Here is a 21,553-nt window from a genome sequence, read left to right as displayed (position 1 = left end):
AAGATGTCCAGGTGAGATTCTCATGACTGCAAAACCCTCATTGTTACATGCTCAGCAGGAGATCCTATGGAGTCCCACAATGTGTGGACAGCTGCAGAATGTTTTCTTTCCAAGAGGATAATCTAGTGTGTCCATCTGTGCCTGCCCCGCCCCATCACTCTTTCTTGGTTACCTGGAGAAGAGCAGATCAGTGCAGCCTGTCAGTTCCTGGCCTGGGAGTTTGAGCAGAAACCAGGACTCCACTGCGGTGTGGCTGGAACCTTTTTCCATGCCATTTGCTTTTCTACTTGTCATTTGTGGCCCCATGCCAGAATGCAAATGCCATGATATCAAAGAACTTGTCTGTTTTTCTTACTCTTTTATCTTTAGTGCTTAGAACATAATTAGATTTCAGTACCTTACTGCATAAACAGTAAAGTTTTAAATGTTTAATTTTAGAGACTTACATTAAAATTTTAAGAACCCTAAAATTGCTGCTCAGAAAACTGATTAGCATATTGATTCTAGTACAATTACATTTCAAATGTAAAGCAACTGGAAAGTGATATCTGCATAAAAGTAACTATAAAATAGAAAGCATATTTCACTTGCTAAAGACTGATCATTTAAAGCAAAATGCCATGAAATCACTCTTTGAAATGACACAGAATTATGTGTAGTAATATATTTAAAAAAGAAAACTCAAATTTTTCATTTCAAGCTTGAGAAAAATTTGGAAATTAAAATCAGGGGAAAAGCTAAGCTAAAGTTAGTCTCAAAAATACATGAATACCTATAAAGAAACAGTAAACTTCTGAATGTTATGTCTCAAAGATCTGCCTGAAAATATAATAATCAAGATATCAATAACCTGAGAATAAGGCTTGTTGTCATTCACTTAAAAATGGCATGTAACTATCATTTGTTGATGCAGTTAGCAACTCTTTTTACAAATAATTTCCACTGAAAATATATGCAACTAATTTCTAACACTAACAGGTCTCCCATATCATGTGCCATGTAAATGATAATGTCACCTGGATATCTTACCTAATAATAGACAAACATGTAAATTGACTGTACCTCCGCTATGCCTACAGCCAATCACGAGTGAGTATGCAAATTAACCAAAGATGGCAGGTTAATTTGCATATACAGTCTCAGAGAGGCCGAGCAGGGCGGGACACCTGCTATGAGGGAGAGAGGGGGGCAGAGGGAGCTTCAGGAGTGGTGCTCTGGCTGGGAGCGAGGACTTACCAGCTCCCTGGTGGCCAGAGAACAAGGACTTGCAGGCTCCCGGGCGACTGGGAGCAAAGCCGGGGGAAAGGAAAGCATATTCTTGTATGAATCTTCATGCAACAGCCCTCTAGTCTTTTAATATCCTTTTATGTTTAGTAACTACAAACTCCCATACACTGTTAGCAAATTTTTCCATGACAGAATAAAGTGGCAATTCAATTCTATAAAAGCAACAACAAAAGCCCACCCAGAACTTAGAAATCTGGGGAACCAGGCCAAGTTAAATTCCTGTAATTGAACTCATATTCTATTAATATTACTACCCTCTGATTTTTAAAAATAAATGAATATGTAAAACTAATTTTAAAGTCCCTGAAAATATAAAAATATATGTGGTACAATTTCATTTAAGCCAGTTTTTATGAATTACACATCAATGTGATTCTTACCAACCAGCAGCTTCCAAAAATGTATTCAGAGAAAAAGTGGAATTTTGAACCATTTAATAATCCTGGCTACACTATACATTTTATTTTTTCATATTAAAAGAAACATATTCATAAGCATATTTTTGCAGTCAAGCCTATCTTTATTTTTTTTAAATAATTCTTTGTTGCTGAAAGTATTACATATGTCCCCTTTTCCCCCCACTGACCCCCTCCAGGATCCAACCCAACCCAGGCCTTCAGCACCTTATTGTCTGTGTTATGCATATATGCATACAAAATTTTTGGTTGATTACCTCCTACCCACCGACCCTCCCCCACCTTCCCTGTGTGATTCTGCACTCTGTTCCACACTCCATGTCTCTGGATCCACTCTGTTCACCTGTTTATTTTATTACTTAGATTCTACATTATGGGTGTGATTGTGTAATACTTGTCTTTCTCTGAATGACTAATTTCACTTAGCATGACACTCTCCTCTACGGGTTCCTCCATGCTGTTGCAAATGGTAAAAGTTCCTTCTTTTTAATAGCAGCCTAGTATTCCATTGTGTAGATGTACCACTGTTTTTTATTCCACTCATCTGCTGATGGGCACTTAGGCTGTTTCCAAATCTCAGCTATTGTAAAATGTGCTGCTATGAACATAGGGGTACATGTATCCTTTCTGATTGGTGTTTCTGATTTCTTGAGATATAGTCCTAGAAGTGGGACCACTGGGTCAAATGGGGTTTCCATTTTTAAATTCTTGAGGAAACTCCATACTGTTTTCCACAGTGGCTGCAGCAGTCTGCATTCCCACCAGCAGTGCAAGAGGGCTCCATTTTCTCCACATCCTCACCAGCACTGGTGCAGAACCAATGGTGTAGTTCAATCCAAATCTAAAGGCTGAGAAACCAAGAGAGCTGAGAGTCTAGTCTAGCCTGAAGACCACCAGGCTCAAGACCCAGGAGGAGCCAATGTTTCTGTTTAAGTCCAAAAGTCCAAAGGTAGGAAAAAGAAAAAAAAATGTCCTAGCTTGAAGTCAGGTAAGAAGGTTTCTCTTTTACTCACAGAAGGGTCAGCCTTTTTGTTTTGTTTTGTTTTGCTTTGTTTTGTTTTTAAATATTTTGTATTGATTTTTTTTACAGAGAGGAAGAGAGAGGGATAGAGAGTTAGAAACATCGATGAGAGAGAATCATTGATCAGCTGCCTCCTGCACACCCCCTACTGGGGATGTGACCACAACCAAAGTACATGCCCTTGACCGGAATCGAACCCGGGACCTTTCAATCTGAAGGCCAATGCTCTATCCACTGAGCCAAGCCGGTTTCGGCAGGTCAGCCTTTCTGTTCTGTCAGGCCTTCAGCTGATTGGATGAGGCCCACCCAAAACAGGGAGGGAGGTTGGCCCTGCTCAGTCTACCAATTCAAATGCTAATTTCACCCATAAACACCCCAACAGACACACCCAGAACAATGTCTGACCGAATGTCTGGGCATCCAGTGGCCCAGTCAAGTTGACAAACAAAATTCATCATCACATTCACCAAATATTTTTAAACAAATATTTTTAGAGTGTCTGCTCACAATGCTTATCGGCACTAAACCAATGAAACAGTGATATGTCAAATATGGCCCATAGCCTCAAGAAATTTACATTCTTGCCAAAACCGATTTGGCTCAGTGTATAGAGTGTCGGCCTGTGGACTGAAAGGTCCCAGGTTCGATTCCGGTCAAGGGCATGTACTTGGTTGTGGGCACATCCCCGGTCGGGGGTGTGCAAGAGGCAGCTGGTTGATGTTTCTCTCTCATCGATGTTTCTAACTCTCTATCTCTCTCAGTTCCTCTCTGTATAAAATCAATAAAATATATTTAACAACAACAACAAAAAAAATTTACATTCTTGTATATTTTTATTTTTATGCAACGAATCTGTAAGGCTATTAAAATATTAATAACTATTAAAGCCACTTACCTCAATCTCTAAGAATATTGTAATTATATTTGTCCTTTATATCTATTAAATATCTCACCTGTTTCTGGCAGCTCTGGCTATAGCAGAGACTGCTAATTGTCTGCCAAATCTGCTCTCCCCTTCCTCCCCAGTAAGAGAACCATTACATTATTTGGGGCAGCAACGCATCAGGTAGAAGACTATGATTCCAGACTCCCTTGTAGTTAGGGTGGCCATGTGACTCCAAATGGTAGTGCTGTATGAGATGTGGGGAAAACTCCTCAAAGACAGCTGAGTCCACTGAAAAGTAGGTTTTCTAGTGTTCCTCTCATTCTTCCAGCAGTCATCTGGTAACATGTACATAATATCTATAAATCTATACTCGGGACCATGAAGTGATCTTGAGGATGGCAAAGCAGCAATGTTCTTGATCACTCTGTGCACACACCAAAAAGCCCGAGATGGACTCTCAAAGGTCACAGAGGAGGAACAACCACTGCTGTTTTCCGTTTTCTCCAGCCCCAGCCCCAAGGCAATCTCATAGTGGGTGGCAGAATCATGGCTACCACAGATGTCTAAAATTCTAAGGGAGGAATGTCATTCTTTTTAACCAGAGGAGCGATGGACCCAAGATCATGGGTCAAATGCCTGCTGCTTATTTCTCTCTCTTCCAGTTACCTGGCCCAAGACACACATGCAGCTGCAGGAAGTACACAGCAGAGCAGGGAAATGAAAGGCTCAGTTTTCTGTCTTGTGGGCTGGAAAGGGGAACCTGCAGGAGGCAATAATAGTTTCAGAGAAATCACAGAGAAGGAACTCAAAAAGTTCCCCTAAAATTGTATATCACTTCTGTGCTATTCAGGTATGATTTGACCTTAAAGCATAGCAAACGCTTTGAAAATTGAACTGTGCAGTGAACCCCTGCACAAACCCCACACTGGCCACTAGATGGTACACATGATGAACAGATGCGAGTACAGTACAAAGCAGGCTTTGGAACTGGAATACTGGAGCCACACCCATGGAAGCCGGGTCTAACTTACACACTGACTAACCGGGGTGAGTGGTTTCTAAAAATAAAAAGAACAGTATTCTCCTTAGGGTTTAACTAAAATCTATAAACTCATAATATGCAAATGTTCAAGATCCATGCAAAAATTACTTTGCATACAAAGAAACAGAAACACATTAATTCTCAGTGGAAAAGAAACTAAACAAGCATCAATCCCAAGAAGATACAGGTAATAGAGTCATGGAGGACTTATCATCAGATCTTGTAACCATGCCCAAATCATAAGAGCAAAATATTTTAAAATGACTGGAAAGATAGAAAGTCTTGGGTGAGAAATTAAAGCAATAAAAATCAAAATGGAAATTTTAGAATTGAAAAACAAAACAATAACAACTAAAATATTCATTTGATAGGCTCAAGAACAGAATGGAGATGTGAGAGGAAAGAGTCTGTTAACTTGAATATAGATCATTAGAAATTAACCAATCTATAAAACAAAGAGAAAAACAAGACGGGGGGAGAGGGGGCAGAGGGGGCGCAGAGTAAGACTTGTGGGCGACACCAAAAAGCATAAAGTTTGTATCAATAGAATCCCAAAAGGAGAGAAGAAGTAAAAAATATTTGGAAAAATAATGGTTACAACCTTATGAATTTTGGCACAAGACATAAAATTATAAATTCAGGAAGCTCGGCAAAACACAAGAAGATAAATTCAAAGAAATCCAAATCCAGAAATATTATATTCAAAATATTAAAAACTAAAAATAAAAGGAAAAAAAATCTTTAAAAGGATCCAGAGAAAAACAACAATTGGAATGATTATAGATTTCTTGCCAGAAACAAGGGAAACCAGGAGGAAGAATGGAACTTTTTTAAAAAAATTATTTGTTTAAAGTATTACCTTTTCCCCCCTCATTGACCTCTCCCCTCCCTGGCCACTCCAACACCTCCCCCCCAGCACAGCCCTCACCCTCCTAGTGTCTGTGTCCATTGGTGATGCTTATATGTATGCATACAAGTCCTTTGGTTGATCTCTTACCCCCCCTCTTCCCTCTCCTTCTTTCCCTCTGAGATTTGATGGTCTGTCTCTGGATCTATTTTTGTTCATCAGTTTATGTTTTTCATTATCAAAAAAATGGGCAAAGGGCCTAAATAGGCACCTTTTGACAGTGGACACACAGAAGGTCAGGAGACATATGAAAACATGGTCAAAGTCACTAATCATCCAAGAGATGCAAATCAAAACAGCAATGAGGTTCCATCTCGCACCTCTCAGGATGGCTGTCATCAACAAAACAACAAACAGCAAGCTCTGGCGAGGATATGATAAGAAGGAACCCTCCCTCACTGCTGGTGGGAATACAGACTGCTGCAGCCACTGTGGAGAACAGTACGGAGTTTCCTCAAAAAATTAAAAATGGAACTCCCATTTGACCCAGTGATCCCACTTCTAGGAATATATCTCAAGAAATCAGAAAGACCAGTCAGAAAGGATATATACACCCCTATGTTCATGGCAGCACAATTTACAATAGCTAAGATTTGGAAACAGCCTCAGTGCCCATCAGCAGATGAGTGGATTAGAAAACTGTGGTATCTCTACCCAATGGAATATTGCACTGCTGTAAAAAGGGAAGAGCTTTTATCATTTGCAACAGCATGGATGGACCTGGAGAGCATTATGCTAAGTGAAATAAGCCAGTCAGGGAAAGATAAATATCACATGATCTCACTCATTTGTGGAATAAAAAGAATGGCACCTTTGAAGTGTTGAAGGGGAAAAAAACTATACCAAGTTCTGTAACTGGTACAAATATCCTTCAAAAATGAAATTGAAAGAAAGACATTCTCAGATGAAAGAAAACTAAAACAATTGGTATTCTAGCAACACTAAGGAAATGCTAACATCTGAGGAAAATTTGAAAACAGTTTTTTGTCCCTTTGATATGTTAACTGAGTGAAATAGTTAAGTCTTCTATTATTGATGTGTGTTTTTTTAAATTTCTCTTTGCATGTCCTGCATTATCTTTTTGAATAAAGGTGGCTACTGTCTTATTTGGTACATAGATATCATAACTTCATTCAGTATTTCACTTTCAGCATTATAAATAATACTTCATCTCATTTAATGCTTTTTGACATAACTTCTACATTGTCTGATCTCAGGATAACCTTGATTTCTTGCTGCTTGCATTTTCCCATTTCTTTATTTGTAGCCTGTCTGTAGCGTTTTGTTCTTGGTTTATTTCTTATATGCAGTATAGCTTGTTTGTGCTTTGTGAAACAATCTGAAAACAATTTTATTTATAGATGAGTTATTCTCATTTATATTTATTGGTATGACCAATGTATTTGCTCTCAATTCTGTCATATTATTATGTTATTGTTATCATGTGTAAGAAGTAAATATAAGCAAGATTTTGAATAAGTAAAAATAAAATTAAATACTTACTAACCAAGTTTCAATTTCTTTTTTGCTCTAAGCACATAAGACATAGTTTGCTGACTAAATAGACCTGCAACAAAGTTGTTGAGTTGGCTCAGTAACATAAATAATAAAGTAATAAATAGGCCAAATTAGGCAATCTTGAATCTACAGTTATCCCCCTTTATCCACATAGTTCGGTGTGATTTTAATCAAGAATGGTCTGAAAATATTAAATGGAAAATTCCAGACATAAACAATTCATAAGTTTTAAATTGCGAGCTGTTGTGAGTAGTGTGATGAAATTTCCTACAGCCTGTTTTGTCCCATCCAGAACCTAAGTCTTGTCTTTGACCAGTGTCTCCATGCTGTACACACGCCCCACCTGCTAGTCACTTAATAGCCATCGAGGCTACCAGAATGACTGTCACAGTATCACAGTGCTTGTGTTCAGGTAACCCTTATTTTACTCAATAGCCCAACATGCAAGAGTAGTGATGCTGGCAATTCAGATATGCCACAGAGAAGTTGTGCTTTCTTTAAATGAAAAGATACGTATGTATGTTATAAAAAAAAAAAAAAAAAAAAAAAAAACATAGTAAAAATAGGGTTTGATACTATTAGTCTTGGAATGAATCCCCCATAGACATGGGAGACTACATAATTATATTTGGTCATGTCGACTTTGAAAACCTCTTTAATATTACTATACTCCATATTACCAGTCTCAGTTGTCAAAGCAAACTCATCTTTCTGCTCATTAAAGTACATTGATTTGTTTTTGTGCTATCCTATACTATCACTGTTGTTTCAACTAAGCAAAGTAATAGACATGTATGGAGGCATATAGCTTGTACATGTGCATTACAATGGCATTCAAAATCAGTGGGATTCCAAGTTAATATATCAGTTTCTCATAATGCTGAAAAAATTCTAGATAACTATGGTCAGTAAAATATAGTTTACACACACACACACACACACACACACACACAAGAGGTATAAGGTACCTCTTTCATAATCATGAGACTTGTTTCTCTTTCCTTTCCTACAAAACATCCAACTAGGTCTTGACATGCCAGGACACAAACACCTACAGAAGGCCTTGCCCAAAAGCTAATTTTTTGGATTCAAGTTAATAATGCTGACCAAAACTGACTTCGGTGAAACATTATCACTAACTGAAACTGGATCAAACTGCCTAAAATATTGAGGAGTGATGTCTTTTGGAGGTTTACTTGCAAGTCATATTATTATTTAATCTTGAAGATATGGAAGACATGTAAGCAAAAGAAAATTATGATATAACTATCAATTAGTGTTTTTGTGTTTTGGGTTTTTTTTTTTAGTATTGCATAGAAAAACAAAGCAAACTAATAAATTGTGGGACATTTACAAAATCTATGCAGCTATAAAAAAAAGAGGAAGCTCTTACCCTTGGGACAGCATAAGTGGACCTAGAGACTATTAGTCTAAGTGAAATAAGGCAACCTGAGAAAGACAAATATCACATGATCTCACTTATTTGTGGAATCTAATGAATAAGACAAACTGTCCAACAAATTAAGACCCAAATCATGGAGGCATGGAACAGACTAGACTGATATACTTCCATGTGAGAGGGGGGACAAGGAGAGATAAACCAAGGAACTTATATCCTTAATAGTGGCCCAGTACATGGATTCACACACATTGAAAGGAAATTAATTATCAGAAATATTTTAATATTGCTATTCACCCTTTCTCTATAATAGAAGTGTCAACCAAATTCACGATTGACAATGACAGACCAAAACGTGCAATTGGTGCCAATGAGAGCTTTATATGTATTGCACATGTGTGAGTCAACTTAGCCTTTTACATATAGAGAGTAAACTTACTTAATTAGACCTGCTTTCTGATGTTGCTAAGATAAGCACCCCAACTTATCTTTCAGGTAATTGTAAGCAACACAGCAGTAAATATTAACATGAAGCAGATTATTATTGTAGATCACGCAGGGAGAACAAAGGGTAAAATATTTAACTGCAGCAGTGTTTGACTCTATTCTGTGCAGTGAGAAAACCTGAAGTCATTTTCAAGGTGCACCATTTCTTCTTTTCAGTCGGGTCAAGTTTCTAAACTTTCTAACTTTCTGTTTTCCAGCAAATGAAAAGAAAATAGGAGTCTTCTATCTACCTACTCCAGAACTTCTGTGAGGATCAAATGAGATGAGACACTGGAAAATGTTTCACATTTCTCTCATACTTAGATGTAGGACGGACTACAATACTGAAAATAAAACTAGCAAAACTTGCCGAAACCGGTTTGGCTCAGTGGATAGAGCGTCGGCCTGCGAACTGAAAGGTCCCGGGTGCGATTCCGGTCAAGGGCATGTACCTTGGTTGCGGGCACATCCCCAGTAGGGGGTGTGCAATAGGCAGCTGATCAATGACTCTCTCTCATCGATGTTTCTAACTCTCTATCTCTCTACCTTCCTCTCTGTAAAAAATCAATAAAATATATTAAAAAAAAAAAAACTAGCAAAACTTGCAGTTATCCAAAAAGTAGGGAGATGAAGGTCTGTGTGAGTTATGGCTGAAGAAGATTTCATATATTTAGGTAACAGGCTGAGGTGTTAGAGGACAGTAAGAAATACTAGTGTTTCATTGGAGCCAAGGTTGTCACAAAAATCAATATGAATTCCTGGACTAGCCAAAAATTTAAAGGCCAGAATCTTCAGAGTTCGGGCAGATCAAGAAGGTTCCACAACTATAGTTTCAGTAGTAGACAGGTGTTCAAAAAAAAAAAAAAAAAAAAAATATATATATATATATATATATATATATATATATATACACACACACATATATATATGAACAGTTGATAACTCAATTTTGAAAATGAAATGTATTTTAATAAACACTGCCTTTATAGTTATTCAAAGTCTGTGTATACAGTTTTTTGGGATACCCGATATATGAGGATATTGCCACTTCCATGAGGTACCACACTACTAAGTAAGAAGAATAGTTTATACTCCATTAACCTTCCCATTATTAGTGATTTAGTTGTTTTTAAAAATATATATTTTATTGATTTTTTACAAAGAGGAAGGGAGAGGGATAGAGAGCTAGAAATGTCGATGAGAGAAAAACATCGACCAGCTGCCTCTTGCACACTGCCTACCGGGGATGTGCCCACAACCAACGTACATGCCCCTGACCGGAATCGAACCTGGGACCTTTCAGTCCGCAGACCGACGCTCTACCACTGAGCCAAACCGGTTTCGGCTGAATTAGTTTTTTAAATCCTATTTGATACAATGCAGCCAATAAAGTTCAATTACAAATTCAAAAATGTGTTCTTAATGCTGTACCTTTCTACCTTTGGTGAAAACCTCTGTGATATGACTATTCTTAAGTAGAAATTAATCCTTATTAATGAACAGGAGTAAAAGGGTTTTAATATAATAAATTCTTGATGTAAATAGCAAAGGCATAATTGCTCTTGCTCAGGGAGGGCTTATTCCATCTACCAACTCAGAACAGACACTCTTGCCCCTGACTTGAGGATTTCAAACAGGTTATACCACTCACGTGGTCCTTTTAAGAGGTCATCCATACTGGGTCATAAACAGAAGGAAGCTACACATGAAAGTAACAAATTGTTTAGTCACATCAAATGTTATCTTTGTTCTACTGAAAAATAGGTCCAGACCTGCAGAATAATAAAAAGGAAGAAGAAGGAAAAAAAATCAAGCTAGCAATTAAATTCATTATGAAGTATTTACAATTTCATAATGCTTTATGACCACAAATGCTAAGTAATCATAGATTTGTAAAAGTTGCCTGTCACCACAAAAATCAAAAGGAACTCACACTAACAATAATGTATTAAATAAAAGAAATCACAAGACTTGAAGCCATTAAAACGTAATTTAAAAATCACCAGCAGAAATTCCCATCAGGATGGCAGAGTAGGTGAATTTTGTGTTCACCTCTTCCCAAGACATCAAAATTACAACTAAATTACAGAACAGCCACCTTGAGAACCATCTCAAGACTAGCTGAACAGAACCATAACCAAGGATTGACTAGTACAGAAGCTACCTGAAGACTGGTAGGAGGAGCAGAGACCTGAAACAGGCTGGTCCCACAGCCCCCTGGGGCGGAATCAGGAGGGCTATCTTGGCTGTAGGGGTCCCCACTACACAGTGAGGGGTCCCAGCCTCCTGGGCTCCCCAGCCCTGAGCGCCAGCGCTGAGAAGAGGCGTCCCAACAACAACTAGTTTTGAAAATGTCCCCTCAAAGGGCCTGAGCTAAGACTCAGTAGCTCAGAAACACTTGCCAGCTCAAGGACAGCAACTTGAAAATAGCCAGGGAAATGAGGGGAATGGAATTGTCTGGCTTCAGGGTGAGGGGTGGAGGGGCAGCTCTCTTAGGACTGAAGTACTAACAGTCTCCACTGTTTCTTGGTTGAGCTCTCCCCGCACATAAATAACAGATGGGCACCAAATAGGAGTCTCCATTAACCTCCCTAACACGCCTCTCTCCCCAACCAGGTGATTCTCTGAGATCCCCTAACACACCATGCACCAAAGGAACCCATGCACCAAAGGAACCTCTTTCTGCAGCTGTTCCTCATACGCGGCTGACCTTCACCCATTCTGCCGACTTTCCTAAAAATCTCTCAAAAATCCACAAACCCCAAATAAACCACAGCTGGTCTCCATGTACCCAGGCACCTCCAAGCCCAGCACAGGCAGCTACCAACAACAAACCATGTTGCACCTCCTACCAAGTGGCCAAAGGATGGACACAGAGAGCGGCTAACCGAGGCCTACACTGTAGTCCCTCCCGAGAGGCCCTAGAACCAACACATCAAGGGGACCACGTCAGACCTCACCGGAGCACCACCCGATTAGCACCATACATGACACACCCAAAGAATGGACTGGCAGGCACCAGAGACCCCTACAGTAAATCCCATTCCATGGGGTCAGCCCCCACACAGCACCTCACCCACTATAGCCATGGCCGGTCTTCACAACCAGGCAACCTCAGGGTCAGACCCACCCACTGACCTGCCAATAGCAACCAAGGCTCAACTACAACAGGAGGGCATGCCACTCACACGAGGGACCCCCCTGGAGCACCCAGCTGAAGTGACCAGAGAGCCTGCAGCACTAGACCCCACAGGACATCTACTCTGCAATGCTACCCCACCAGGACTGGGAGACGAGCAGATCTCCCTGCTATGGATATTTAGAAACAAACACAGGGAGGTAGCCAAAATGAAGAAACAAAAGAATATGAATAAGAAATGGCAATAACTACATACCTATCAATAATTACTTTTATTGTAATTGGATTAAACGCTCCAATGAAAAGACATATGATGGCTGAGTAGAGAAGAAAACAAGACGCATACATTCGCTGCCTACAAGAGACACACTTCAGAGCGAAAGACAAACTAAAACTAAAGGGATAAAAAAAAGATATTTTATGCAAATAGAAGCAGAAAAAAAAAAAAAAAAAAATTTCATGTACAATAGCCAAGATATGGAAGCAACCAAAGTGATGAAGTGGTACATACATACAATGGAATATTACTTGGCCATAAAAAGAATGAAATCTTTCCATTTGTGACAGCATGAATGGACCTCAAGGGCATTATGCTAAATGAAATATCCCAGGCCGAGAAAGACAGATACCATGTGTTTTCACTAATATGTGGAATCTAAAAAACAAAATAAGCCATCAGAACAAACAAACTCGTAGATACAGAGAAAAAAACTGATGGCTGCCAGTTGGGAAGGGTGTTGGGGGGGCAGGTGACCAAGGGTAAGGGGGTAAGAAGTACAAATTGGCAGCTACAAATAGTCATTGAGATGTAAAGTACTGCATAGGGCATACAGTCAATCCTATCCTATCTAATAAAGAGGGAATATACTAATTGATGTAGCAAAATGGTGACACCCACAGCCAATAAGGAGGGGATATGCCCTGAAAGATGGCAGTGCCCACAGCCACAAGATGGTGGCACCAGTCCCCTCAGCCTAGCCAGGGTGGCAGGTGTGCAGCAATCAAAGTGATGGCATGGTACACCTGCCTCCAGAGTCCTCCAGCCCCCTCAGTGCCCCAGACACCCAGGGCTGCCAGAGGCTCAGGTAACCAGGGCCAGCCAAGGCTTGCGCTGCTGGCAGTGGCAGCAGCAGGGGTGTGATGGGGCATCGCCTTCCCCTGATTGCTGGGTCACCTGCCCTGAGGGCTCCCAGACTGGGAGAGGGGCAGGCCCAGCTGAGAAACCACCCCCTCCAGTGCATGAATTTTCATGCACCAGACCTCTAGTAATATTATTATAACTACTAGAGGCCCGGTGCATGAAATTTGTGCATTGGGGCAGGGGCGGGGTCCCTCGGCCTGGCTAGCGCCCTCTCACAGTCTGGAACCTCTCGCTCCTTACCACCTGGCTCACTGCTCTTTAGTGCTGCTTCAGAGGCCCACCCACGCTGTGCTCACCAGCTGCCAGCCGGCTTCTGGCTGAGCAGCACTCCCCCTGTGGGAGTGCACTGACCACCAGGGGGCAGCTCTTGTGTTGAGCGTCTTCTCTCCTCCCCCCCTCACCCCCCACCCCCTCCCACGGAGAGACTGGTCATTCTGATCGTTGTGCTGTAATGGTCACTTAGGCTTTTATTCTATAGATTATATAGATATATGGTGCCAGCGAGGTATTAAACTTATTGGGGGAATCACTTTGAGGTTACGAAAATGCCTAATCACTGGGTTGTACACCTGGAACTAATATAATATTGAATGTCAATTATAATTGAAAATTAAAATTGGAAAACACACACACACACAAAATTACCAGCAACATGATGGGGTGGGCGGGGCAGGGCAGGGAATAAGGCCCAGTTCCTAAATAAAAAGAGTGTCCAGTAAAGAGACATCCAAAATCACTATGCTGACTGGTGCATTCTCCATGTGCTAAATACAAAAGGAGGCGTCAAAAGCACCCACACACACAAAAGGAACCAACCTGAGACACACCCAGCTGTCCCATAACCGTGGCTGCTTAGTGTCTGGACAAGCAAATCATAAAACTTGAGATGCTTTTCATTTGCAAGAAGTCTTAGGGGATGACACTACAACACTTGTGAAGAAAAGTGAAATCCTACCAGGATCTGCAAAAGGTACTCTCAACGGTGTACACTGAATTTTCCTTTTAATAAAAAAAAAAATAAAATAAAATAAAAAATTTTTTTTTAAATCTTCGTTTCCAGAAGGCCAGATTCAAAGGGTGCCGATGGCTTTACCCTCAGCCCGCGTCCAGGGCCGGCTCCCGCTGCAGGCCACGCAGTGTCCAAGGCGGAGGCCACCCACCGCGCGTTCCCATTCCCGGGGGCCCTGAACTGTCACCCCGGACCGAACCCATGGGGCCTCCGGAGCGGCCACCCACCCCGCGTCCGGCCACCGGCGGGCACCCTGGTCCGTCCCACTGGCTTTGGGGAAACAAGAGGAGCCATCGAGTCCCAGAAACAAGTTCCCTCTCCCCCTGTCCCGAACCGGGGTGCCGGGTGCGGGGCGCCCCTCCGCTCGCAGCGCATCCCCGGCGCAGACCGAGTGGGCGGCCCGGTCCCGCCGCGCCGAGGCAGGGGGCGCCGGGGGGCACGGTCCGTCCGGGAGGGGGGACGGGAGGGCGGAGGGCCGGGCCGGCCGGGCTCACCTTGTTGAGGCGGGCGTCGCGCAGCACGGAGCAGCCGCGCGGGGGGGTGTGGCGGCGGCCGGCGGGCTCCATGGGGGACGCTGCGGGCGGCGGGGCGGCGGCGCGGATGCTGCTGCGGCGCCGGCGCGGAGGGCGAGTGCGGCGGCCGCGCGGGGAGGAGGGAGGGGAGGGGAGGGAGGAGAAGGGAGCGGAGGGAGGAGAGGGGAGGGGAGGGGAGGGGAGAGGGGCGGCCGCCGCGGGCGGGGCCGGCGGACCCGGTGTCCCCAGCGGCCGGCCCGCCCGCCCGGAGAAACGCTGAGTCACGGCGGCCGGAGGGAGCGGCGCGGGCGGCGGAGCGAGCGGCGCGGGGCCAGGCGGCGGCCGCCGGAGTCGCTCCCGGCCCCTCGCGGCCCCTCCGCCGCCAGCGCCGCGCTCACAGCCCGGACCCGCGGCCGTCTCCGCGGGGGCGTGTCGCAGGGGGAGCACTGATGCCCTCCTTGTCCCGGAGGCCCACGTGGGCGAGAGGACGGGGTCCCCGCCGGCCCCCTGGCCACGCGGGCCAGAGCCGCCAGGAGGGGAGCCACCTGCGGCAGAGGCACCTGGGTGGGGGGGAGACCTGCTGCAGGGGCACCGAGGGGGATGGAGGGGAGACCTGCTGCAGGGGCACCTGGGGGGGGAGGGGAGACCTACTGCAGGGGCACCTGGGGGGGGAGGGGAGACCTGCTGCAGGGGCACCTGGGGGGGGAGGGGAGACCTGCTTCAGGGGCACCTGGGGGGGGGCGGGGAGACCTGCTGCAGGGGCACCGGGGGGGGGGGGGGGGGGGGGAGACCTGCTGCAGGGGCACCTGGGGGGGAGGGGAGACCTGCTGCAGGGGCACCTGGGGGGGGGGGAGGGAAGACCTGCTGTAGGGGCACCTGGGGGGGGAGGGGAGACCTGCTGCAGGGGCACCTGGGGGGAGGAGGGGAGACCTGCTGCAGGGGCACCTGCGGGGGAGGGGAGACCTGCTGCAGGGGCACCTGGGGGGGGAGGGGAGACCTGCTGCAGGGGCACCTGCGGGGGAGGGGAGACCTGCTGCAGGGACACCTGGGGGGGGAGACCTGCTGCAGGGGCACCTGGGGGGGGGAGACCTGCTGCAGGGGCACCTGGGGGGGGGAGACCTGCTGCAGGGGCACGGAGGGGGGGAGAGACCTGCTGCAGGGGCACCTGGGGGGGGGGGAGACCTGCTGCAGGGGCACCAAAGGGGATGGGAGAGACTGCTGCATGGCACAGAGGTGGGGGGTTGGGGGAGCCTGTGGTGTTTGCACAGAACCAGGACCAGCTGCTGTAAACCAGAAGCCTTCCAGCTCTCCCTTACAGCCAGGCTCCTTCACAGCGCCCTACCCACCGCCCTGGGTGCCAGCCATGCCCGTGAGCAGGAGGCGGGAGCAAACCAACCTTGACCCAGAAAGCCCAGGCCCAAGTAGAACTGGGGGAAAGGCGAGAAGGGGAGCGTGGGCGCCGCTGCACAGGTCTCTGCAGGTTACCCACGGGGCTTCTATTAAAGTAAATGTGTGTGTATAAATGTGTGTTAGAGTGCACATGCCTTATGGCCCAAACCGCAGTCACATTTACCCTGTATAGAATTTCCCCAAGTTCAAGAAGCTGAGGTGTTTAAGGACCTCTTTCTGAATAATGACGAGGAACCCAATCTCTAGGAGCTTCAGTTTCTTCTTTGGTAAAACTGGAGGGTCAGCCAAAACCGGTTTGGCTCAGTGGATAGAGCATCGGCCTGAGGACTCAAAGGTCCCGGGTTTGATTCTGGTCAAGGGCATGTACCTTGGTTGCGGGCACATCCCCAGTAGGGGATGTGATGGAAGTAGGGGATGTGATAGAGGCAGCTGATCGATGATTCTCTCTCATCGATGTTTCTAACTCTCTATTCCTCTCTCTTCTCTCTGTAAAAACTCAATAAAATATATATTTAAAAGAAAAAAAAACAAAAAACTGGAGGGTCAGAAGAGTGCTGTTACAGCACTAAAATTCTGTTTTTGTTGATATCGACACCTAGAGTGTCAAGAAATGGAGAAGCAGTCACATGAGAGCCAAAAGGGAGTGTCTGACACACAGGGAACACTGAAGATTTCTGTGCCCCGATTTCCTTTTCAGTTACATAGGAATCCTGATGTCTGCCCTAAGCATCTCTACCTAATTATATAAAATGTAGTGTTTAGGATTGATTGCCTATTGGTTTTATAGATCCACAAACTAGACAAACATCCATTCAGTATCTTCTTCATTTGGAATTATGTTTTGTTTTTTTTCTTATCTGAATGCGTTGTTCCAGTAATTTTTTTTTTTTTTTTTTTTTTTTTTTTTTTTTTTTTTTGGCTGTACTTCTATCCAGAAGCTTCTTAGGCCTGGTCTTTGAATTATCTAGAATGAATGCTCTTATGTAGAGAACATTTTATTGGCGTCACAGAGTTCTGTTAAAACACTCATTGCATTTAGTAACACTTCTCACTGTCAGTTTTATAATCCATAAATAATTAACCCTACCACATTTGAGACAAAGGTATACTTTACAAAAGTCACTCTCTTAAATTAACGGAGGCACATTACCATTACAGTGCTTTGTCTGAGAGAGAAAAAAGTTTAACAACAGTCCTGGGAACCAAACAGAAGATAGTGAAGACGAAAGAAAAATGTTCGGGCAATGGAACCTTATTATAAAGCAGCTCTTATTACATAAAATTTAGATATATTACCAGTCTGTGACTGTTTCTATGGTATAATGTCTACCTCTAGGAAAGCTGGTGTAAATATAGGGAGTAGCCCAACAAGAATGTGTGGGCCCTTCATCATTACAGAGGGATTACAAGATTCTGCCAGTGCAGGTAAGGCTCCCCTCTCTCTTCCATGTGTTTATTTCTCTTATGGAAAGAGTTCCAGTCATTCTGAGTGATATTATTATAGTAAAAGGCCTAGCTGGGGGAGCAATCTTGTGTATCCATGTGCCATTCCAATAACTTATTTTTCCACATAAATCTTATCCAGAACAGGCAATTTTCTAGTCCCTTCAAATAGTAAGATTAGATTTTATTGCCAAAAAAACATAAATAAAAAAGGAGGAAAGAAAAATATTTGTTTTAATTTTCCTTGGAAGAAACTATAGTTGTGCAGTCATCTGCACACACTTGGCAATGTTAATAATGGGTGTGGTTCACAAAAGGAAGGTTTCTGTTATACGGTGCAAATATTAAACTTACAATCAAATCAAATATTTGATCAAATACAACCAAGTCAAAATCAAATATTTCTTGCCCAAGTAAGTTTAGTGCACCATGAGCCCTAATATTAAAATACTAGAGGCCCGGTGCACAAGATCTGTGCAAGGCAGGAGGGCCCTCAGCCAGGCCTGCGCCCTCTGACAATCCGGGACCCCTCAGGAGATGGCCATCTGTTGGCTTAGGCCAGATGCCCCCAGGGATCTGGCCTAAGCCGGCAGTCAGACATCCCTCTCACAGTCCAGGGCTCTCCCAGTCTGAGACCCCTTGCTCCTTACCACCCACCAGCAGTGGAGGTGGGACGAGGCTCCCACCACTGCCACTGCGCTCACCAGCGCTGAGCCCCACAGGGGACAGATCCTGCATTGAGTGTCTGCTCCGTGGTGGTCAGTGCACATCACAGTGACAGATCGTTCTGCCATTCGGTTGATTTGCATATTTTGCTTTTATTATATAGGATGATTTTAGTATTCTGATCTAATGTCACTGAGATTTCAAGAAAAGGCATATATCTCAGATACTGTGGGTTGGATTCCAGATCACTGCACTAAAATGTTGTTGCAATGAATCAAACTATAAAAAGTCTTTGAACAGAAATAAAGCAAATTTTAAGAAAATGAGATATTTAGGAAATTCTTAATAGCATATACAATATTGCAAATGTTTTACCTTCATTGAAAAAAAAAAAAGAGAGAGAGAGAGAGAGAGAGAATCTAGCCATGGCTAGGTAGCTAAATTGGTTAAAGTATCATCCTAATACACCAAGGTTGTAAATTCAATTTCCAGTCAGGGTACATACCAGAAGCAACCAATGAATGCAATGATAAGTGAAACAACAAAGGAAAGCAGTTTTAGGTTCCCAAAGGGTGGCAAACTGTGGGGAGGTAAACATATAGGAAGAAACAAATAGAGTAAGGTCTGCTTACAGGTTCCTCTGGTCCTGGAAAATACATATTTGGGGGTTCCATATCCTGATTTCTCTCACTAGGCTCTGTACCTGGCTCTAAGGCAATCCCCTCTGAACCAAACTATAAGCAATTGTTATTTGAATATTATAGTACTTGATGAAATCAATATATGAGTCATTTCATTAGAATATGTTAAAGAGATGTACTCTTAACTTCTACATGCACAAATGTATGCAAAAACTCCATCAGGCCTAAACCAACAGTCACTCAATGCTATATATATATATATATATATATATATATATATATATATATGTGTGTGTTCTAAGAGAATATATTCAATATATATATATAGTGATATATATATATATATATTCAATATATATATACTGGTGTATATATATATATTTAATATATATACTGGTGTGTGTATATATATATTCAATATATATATATACTGGTGTGTGTATATATATATTCAATATATATATATACTGGTGTGTGTGTGTGTATATATTCAATATATATATATACTGGTGTGTGTGTATATATATATATATATATATATATAATATATATTCTGTATATATAGAGAGAAGCTGCATGTTGATTAATTTTGGAATAAGTCCATAAACTAAGTCACAGCATGCATAAATCATTTATATCTTAACTGCTCATTTATATCTGAACAAGTTTTCAATAAGCGGGCTAGTCATTTTCAAATGTTCAAATGTGGTAGCATTATCTTATTTTGCTAAATTACATTTGGGAAAAAGAAGCTGAATGTTTCATTTATTTAATGTTAATATATTCTGAACAATATTACACAATTCATGTGTAGAAGATTAAAATATCACAAATTTCCCATAAAAACATATTATTTAGTCTATCATTGGTATATATTTACAAAACAGTTTATTTTAACACTGCAAATAGAAGTTTCGGTGTAAAGCACTGGAATGGGTTTATACTCTATTACCATGATCATAGTGTTCTTCTTAGGTTCTAGTGAACCTCAGCAATGTTCATCATCTGGAGGTAGGAGTTTATCAATTGCTTGTTAGCCATCATTTCCTGGTGACATCATGCCTTCATAGGCTTTGAAGGTTACATTGGCTGGGTTTGCCAATGTTTTTGGCTTTTCAACAGCAAGAAAACAACTATCAAGGGAACGAAAGGGTCACAGTATCCATGACACTGGAGAATAAAAATGTGTGTATTAGTCACTGATAGTGAAACTGGACTCAGTGGGTTCAAGGCCGCCTGTCACTTCTGGAGCCAAATTAAGCAGAGACAGGGTTGAATCATGTATGAGCATTTATTCCAATAATGCCAGCAGAATGGGGAGAGCAGTCGGTCACCCTGGAAATTATGCTCTGACCCCTGCTTGCCAATTGACTGATTCTACACATACAAAGAAGCAGATAGCTACCCTGTTTCCCCGAAAATAAGACAGTGTCTTATATTAATTTTTGCTCCCAAAGATGCACTAGGTCTTATTTTCAGGGGATGTCTTATTTTTCCATGAAGAAGAATACAATACATATTTATTGTTAAATGAAAATAAAGGAAATTTATTACCTGTATACGATATAGTAGTATGGTAGTTGTCAACACAAACCAGACAAACTGTGAATCCTACAGTATCAAGAATTTACTCATTTATTCAATGACAATCATGACATCATCTTTTGGAACATCATCACAACAATCCAATTCCTGAATTTCCTAATGAATTTCTTGTGACTCCATTTCTTTCAGAATCAGTGGACCAAATCTCTCATGTTTAGCCTAGTGGGGCCTTATTTTTTGGGGATGCCTTATATTTCACTCAGAAGGAAACCTGTAAGTAGATCTTATTTTCAGAGGATGTCTTATTTTAGGGGAAACACGGTACCTGCAGCTGCAAGTGTAACTTGGAAAGGGGAGGTTAGAGTTTGCAATCTGGCCTTTAGAAGCTCAAAATCTGATAACAAGATGGCTAATCTTCTATGGTGCTACAAACAACTCAGCTCATTCCTGGGACCGGAGAATGATCAGCATTCCTGAGAAAACCTCCCGAGGGGGTCAAGGTCTGGGCACAGCACCCAAATCAAAGGGTGCCCTGCCCTTGATCTGTTCTCAAAAATGTATCTTTTTCTGAGTAATAGGCCCATGGAGGCATCTTATCTTGTTGCAGCCCTTGGTTCATCCTCCAGATTCCCAGGGTCTGTGAGAAAACTTCTTATCCATAGTGAGGTGGGTAATTATTGGGCAACTCTGGCCTGTTGTTATTACGTGCCCTTCCCCACTATCAATACGACCCTGCGGAATCGAAGCCAGTAACTGAGGGCAGCGAAGCTTGCTAGCTTTTGCTGTGTGGTAAAGAGCGGTGTAGAAAGATAAACCTCCTCCCTGAGAAAATCCTCCCAAAATATTCTGTTTAAAGGAATAGTGTTCTTTGCCTCTGGTCTTTCAATGGATGTTTCCTGCTGTTTATTTAATTCCGGGTTCCCCTTCCTGTGAATTTGGTGAAAGCCTAATAATATCAAACCAAGAAGGCATAGCCATGTTCAGATTTAACATAACAGGCATACGATATGTTTGATATGTGAACATCTGACACCTGCCCACCTCTTAGATGGGACAAAGGTCTCAAGGTCTATGCAGTTCTAAAT

General features: G+C 42.7%; 1 protein-coding gene across 2 annotated transcripts in view; it reads right to left on the bottom strand.

Moving 5' to 3' along the window:
- ME1 (malic enzyme 1) overlaps positions 1 to 14,894 on the bottom strand; it is a 133,776-nt gene extending 118,882 nt beyond the window's left edge. For both annotated transcript variants that reach the window (XM_036414831.2, XM_036414832.2), the window contains exon 1: positions 14,746 to 14,894. In XM_036414831.2, the coding sequence (XP_036270724.1) occupies positions 14,746 to 14,817 (72 nt within the window). In that variant the 5' untranslated portion in view covers positions 14,818 to 14,894. The remainder of the gene's footprint in view (positions 1 to 14,745) is intronic.
- Positions 14,895 to 21,553: the final 6,659 nt, after the last annotated feature.

The sequence above is a fragment of the Pipistrellus kuhlii genome, unplaced genomic scaffold (genome assembly GCF_014108245.1).
Source record: "Pipistrellus kuhlii isolate mPipKuh1 unplaced genomic scaffold, mPipKuh1.p scaffold_m20_p_5, whole genome shotgun sequence".
Classification (NCBI taxonomy): Eukaryota; Metazoa; Chordata; class Mammalia; order Chiroptera; family Vespertilionidae; genus Pipistrellus; species Pipistrellus kuhlii.
Note: the sequence above shows the minus strand (reverse complement) of the source record. Positions and strands in the feature narration are given on the sequence as shown.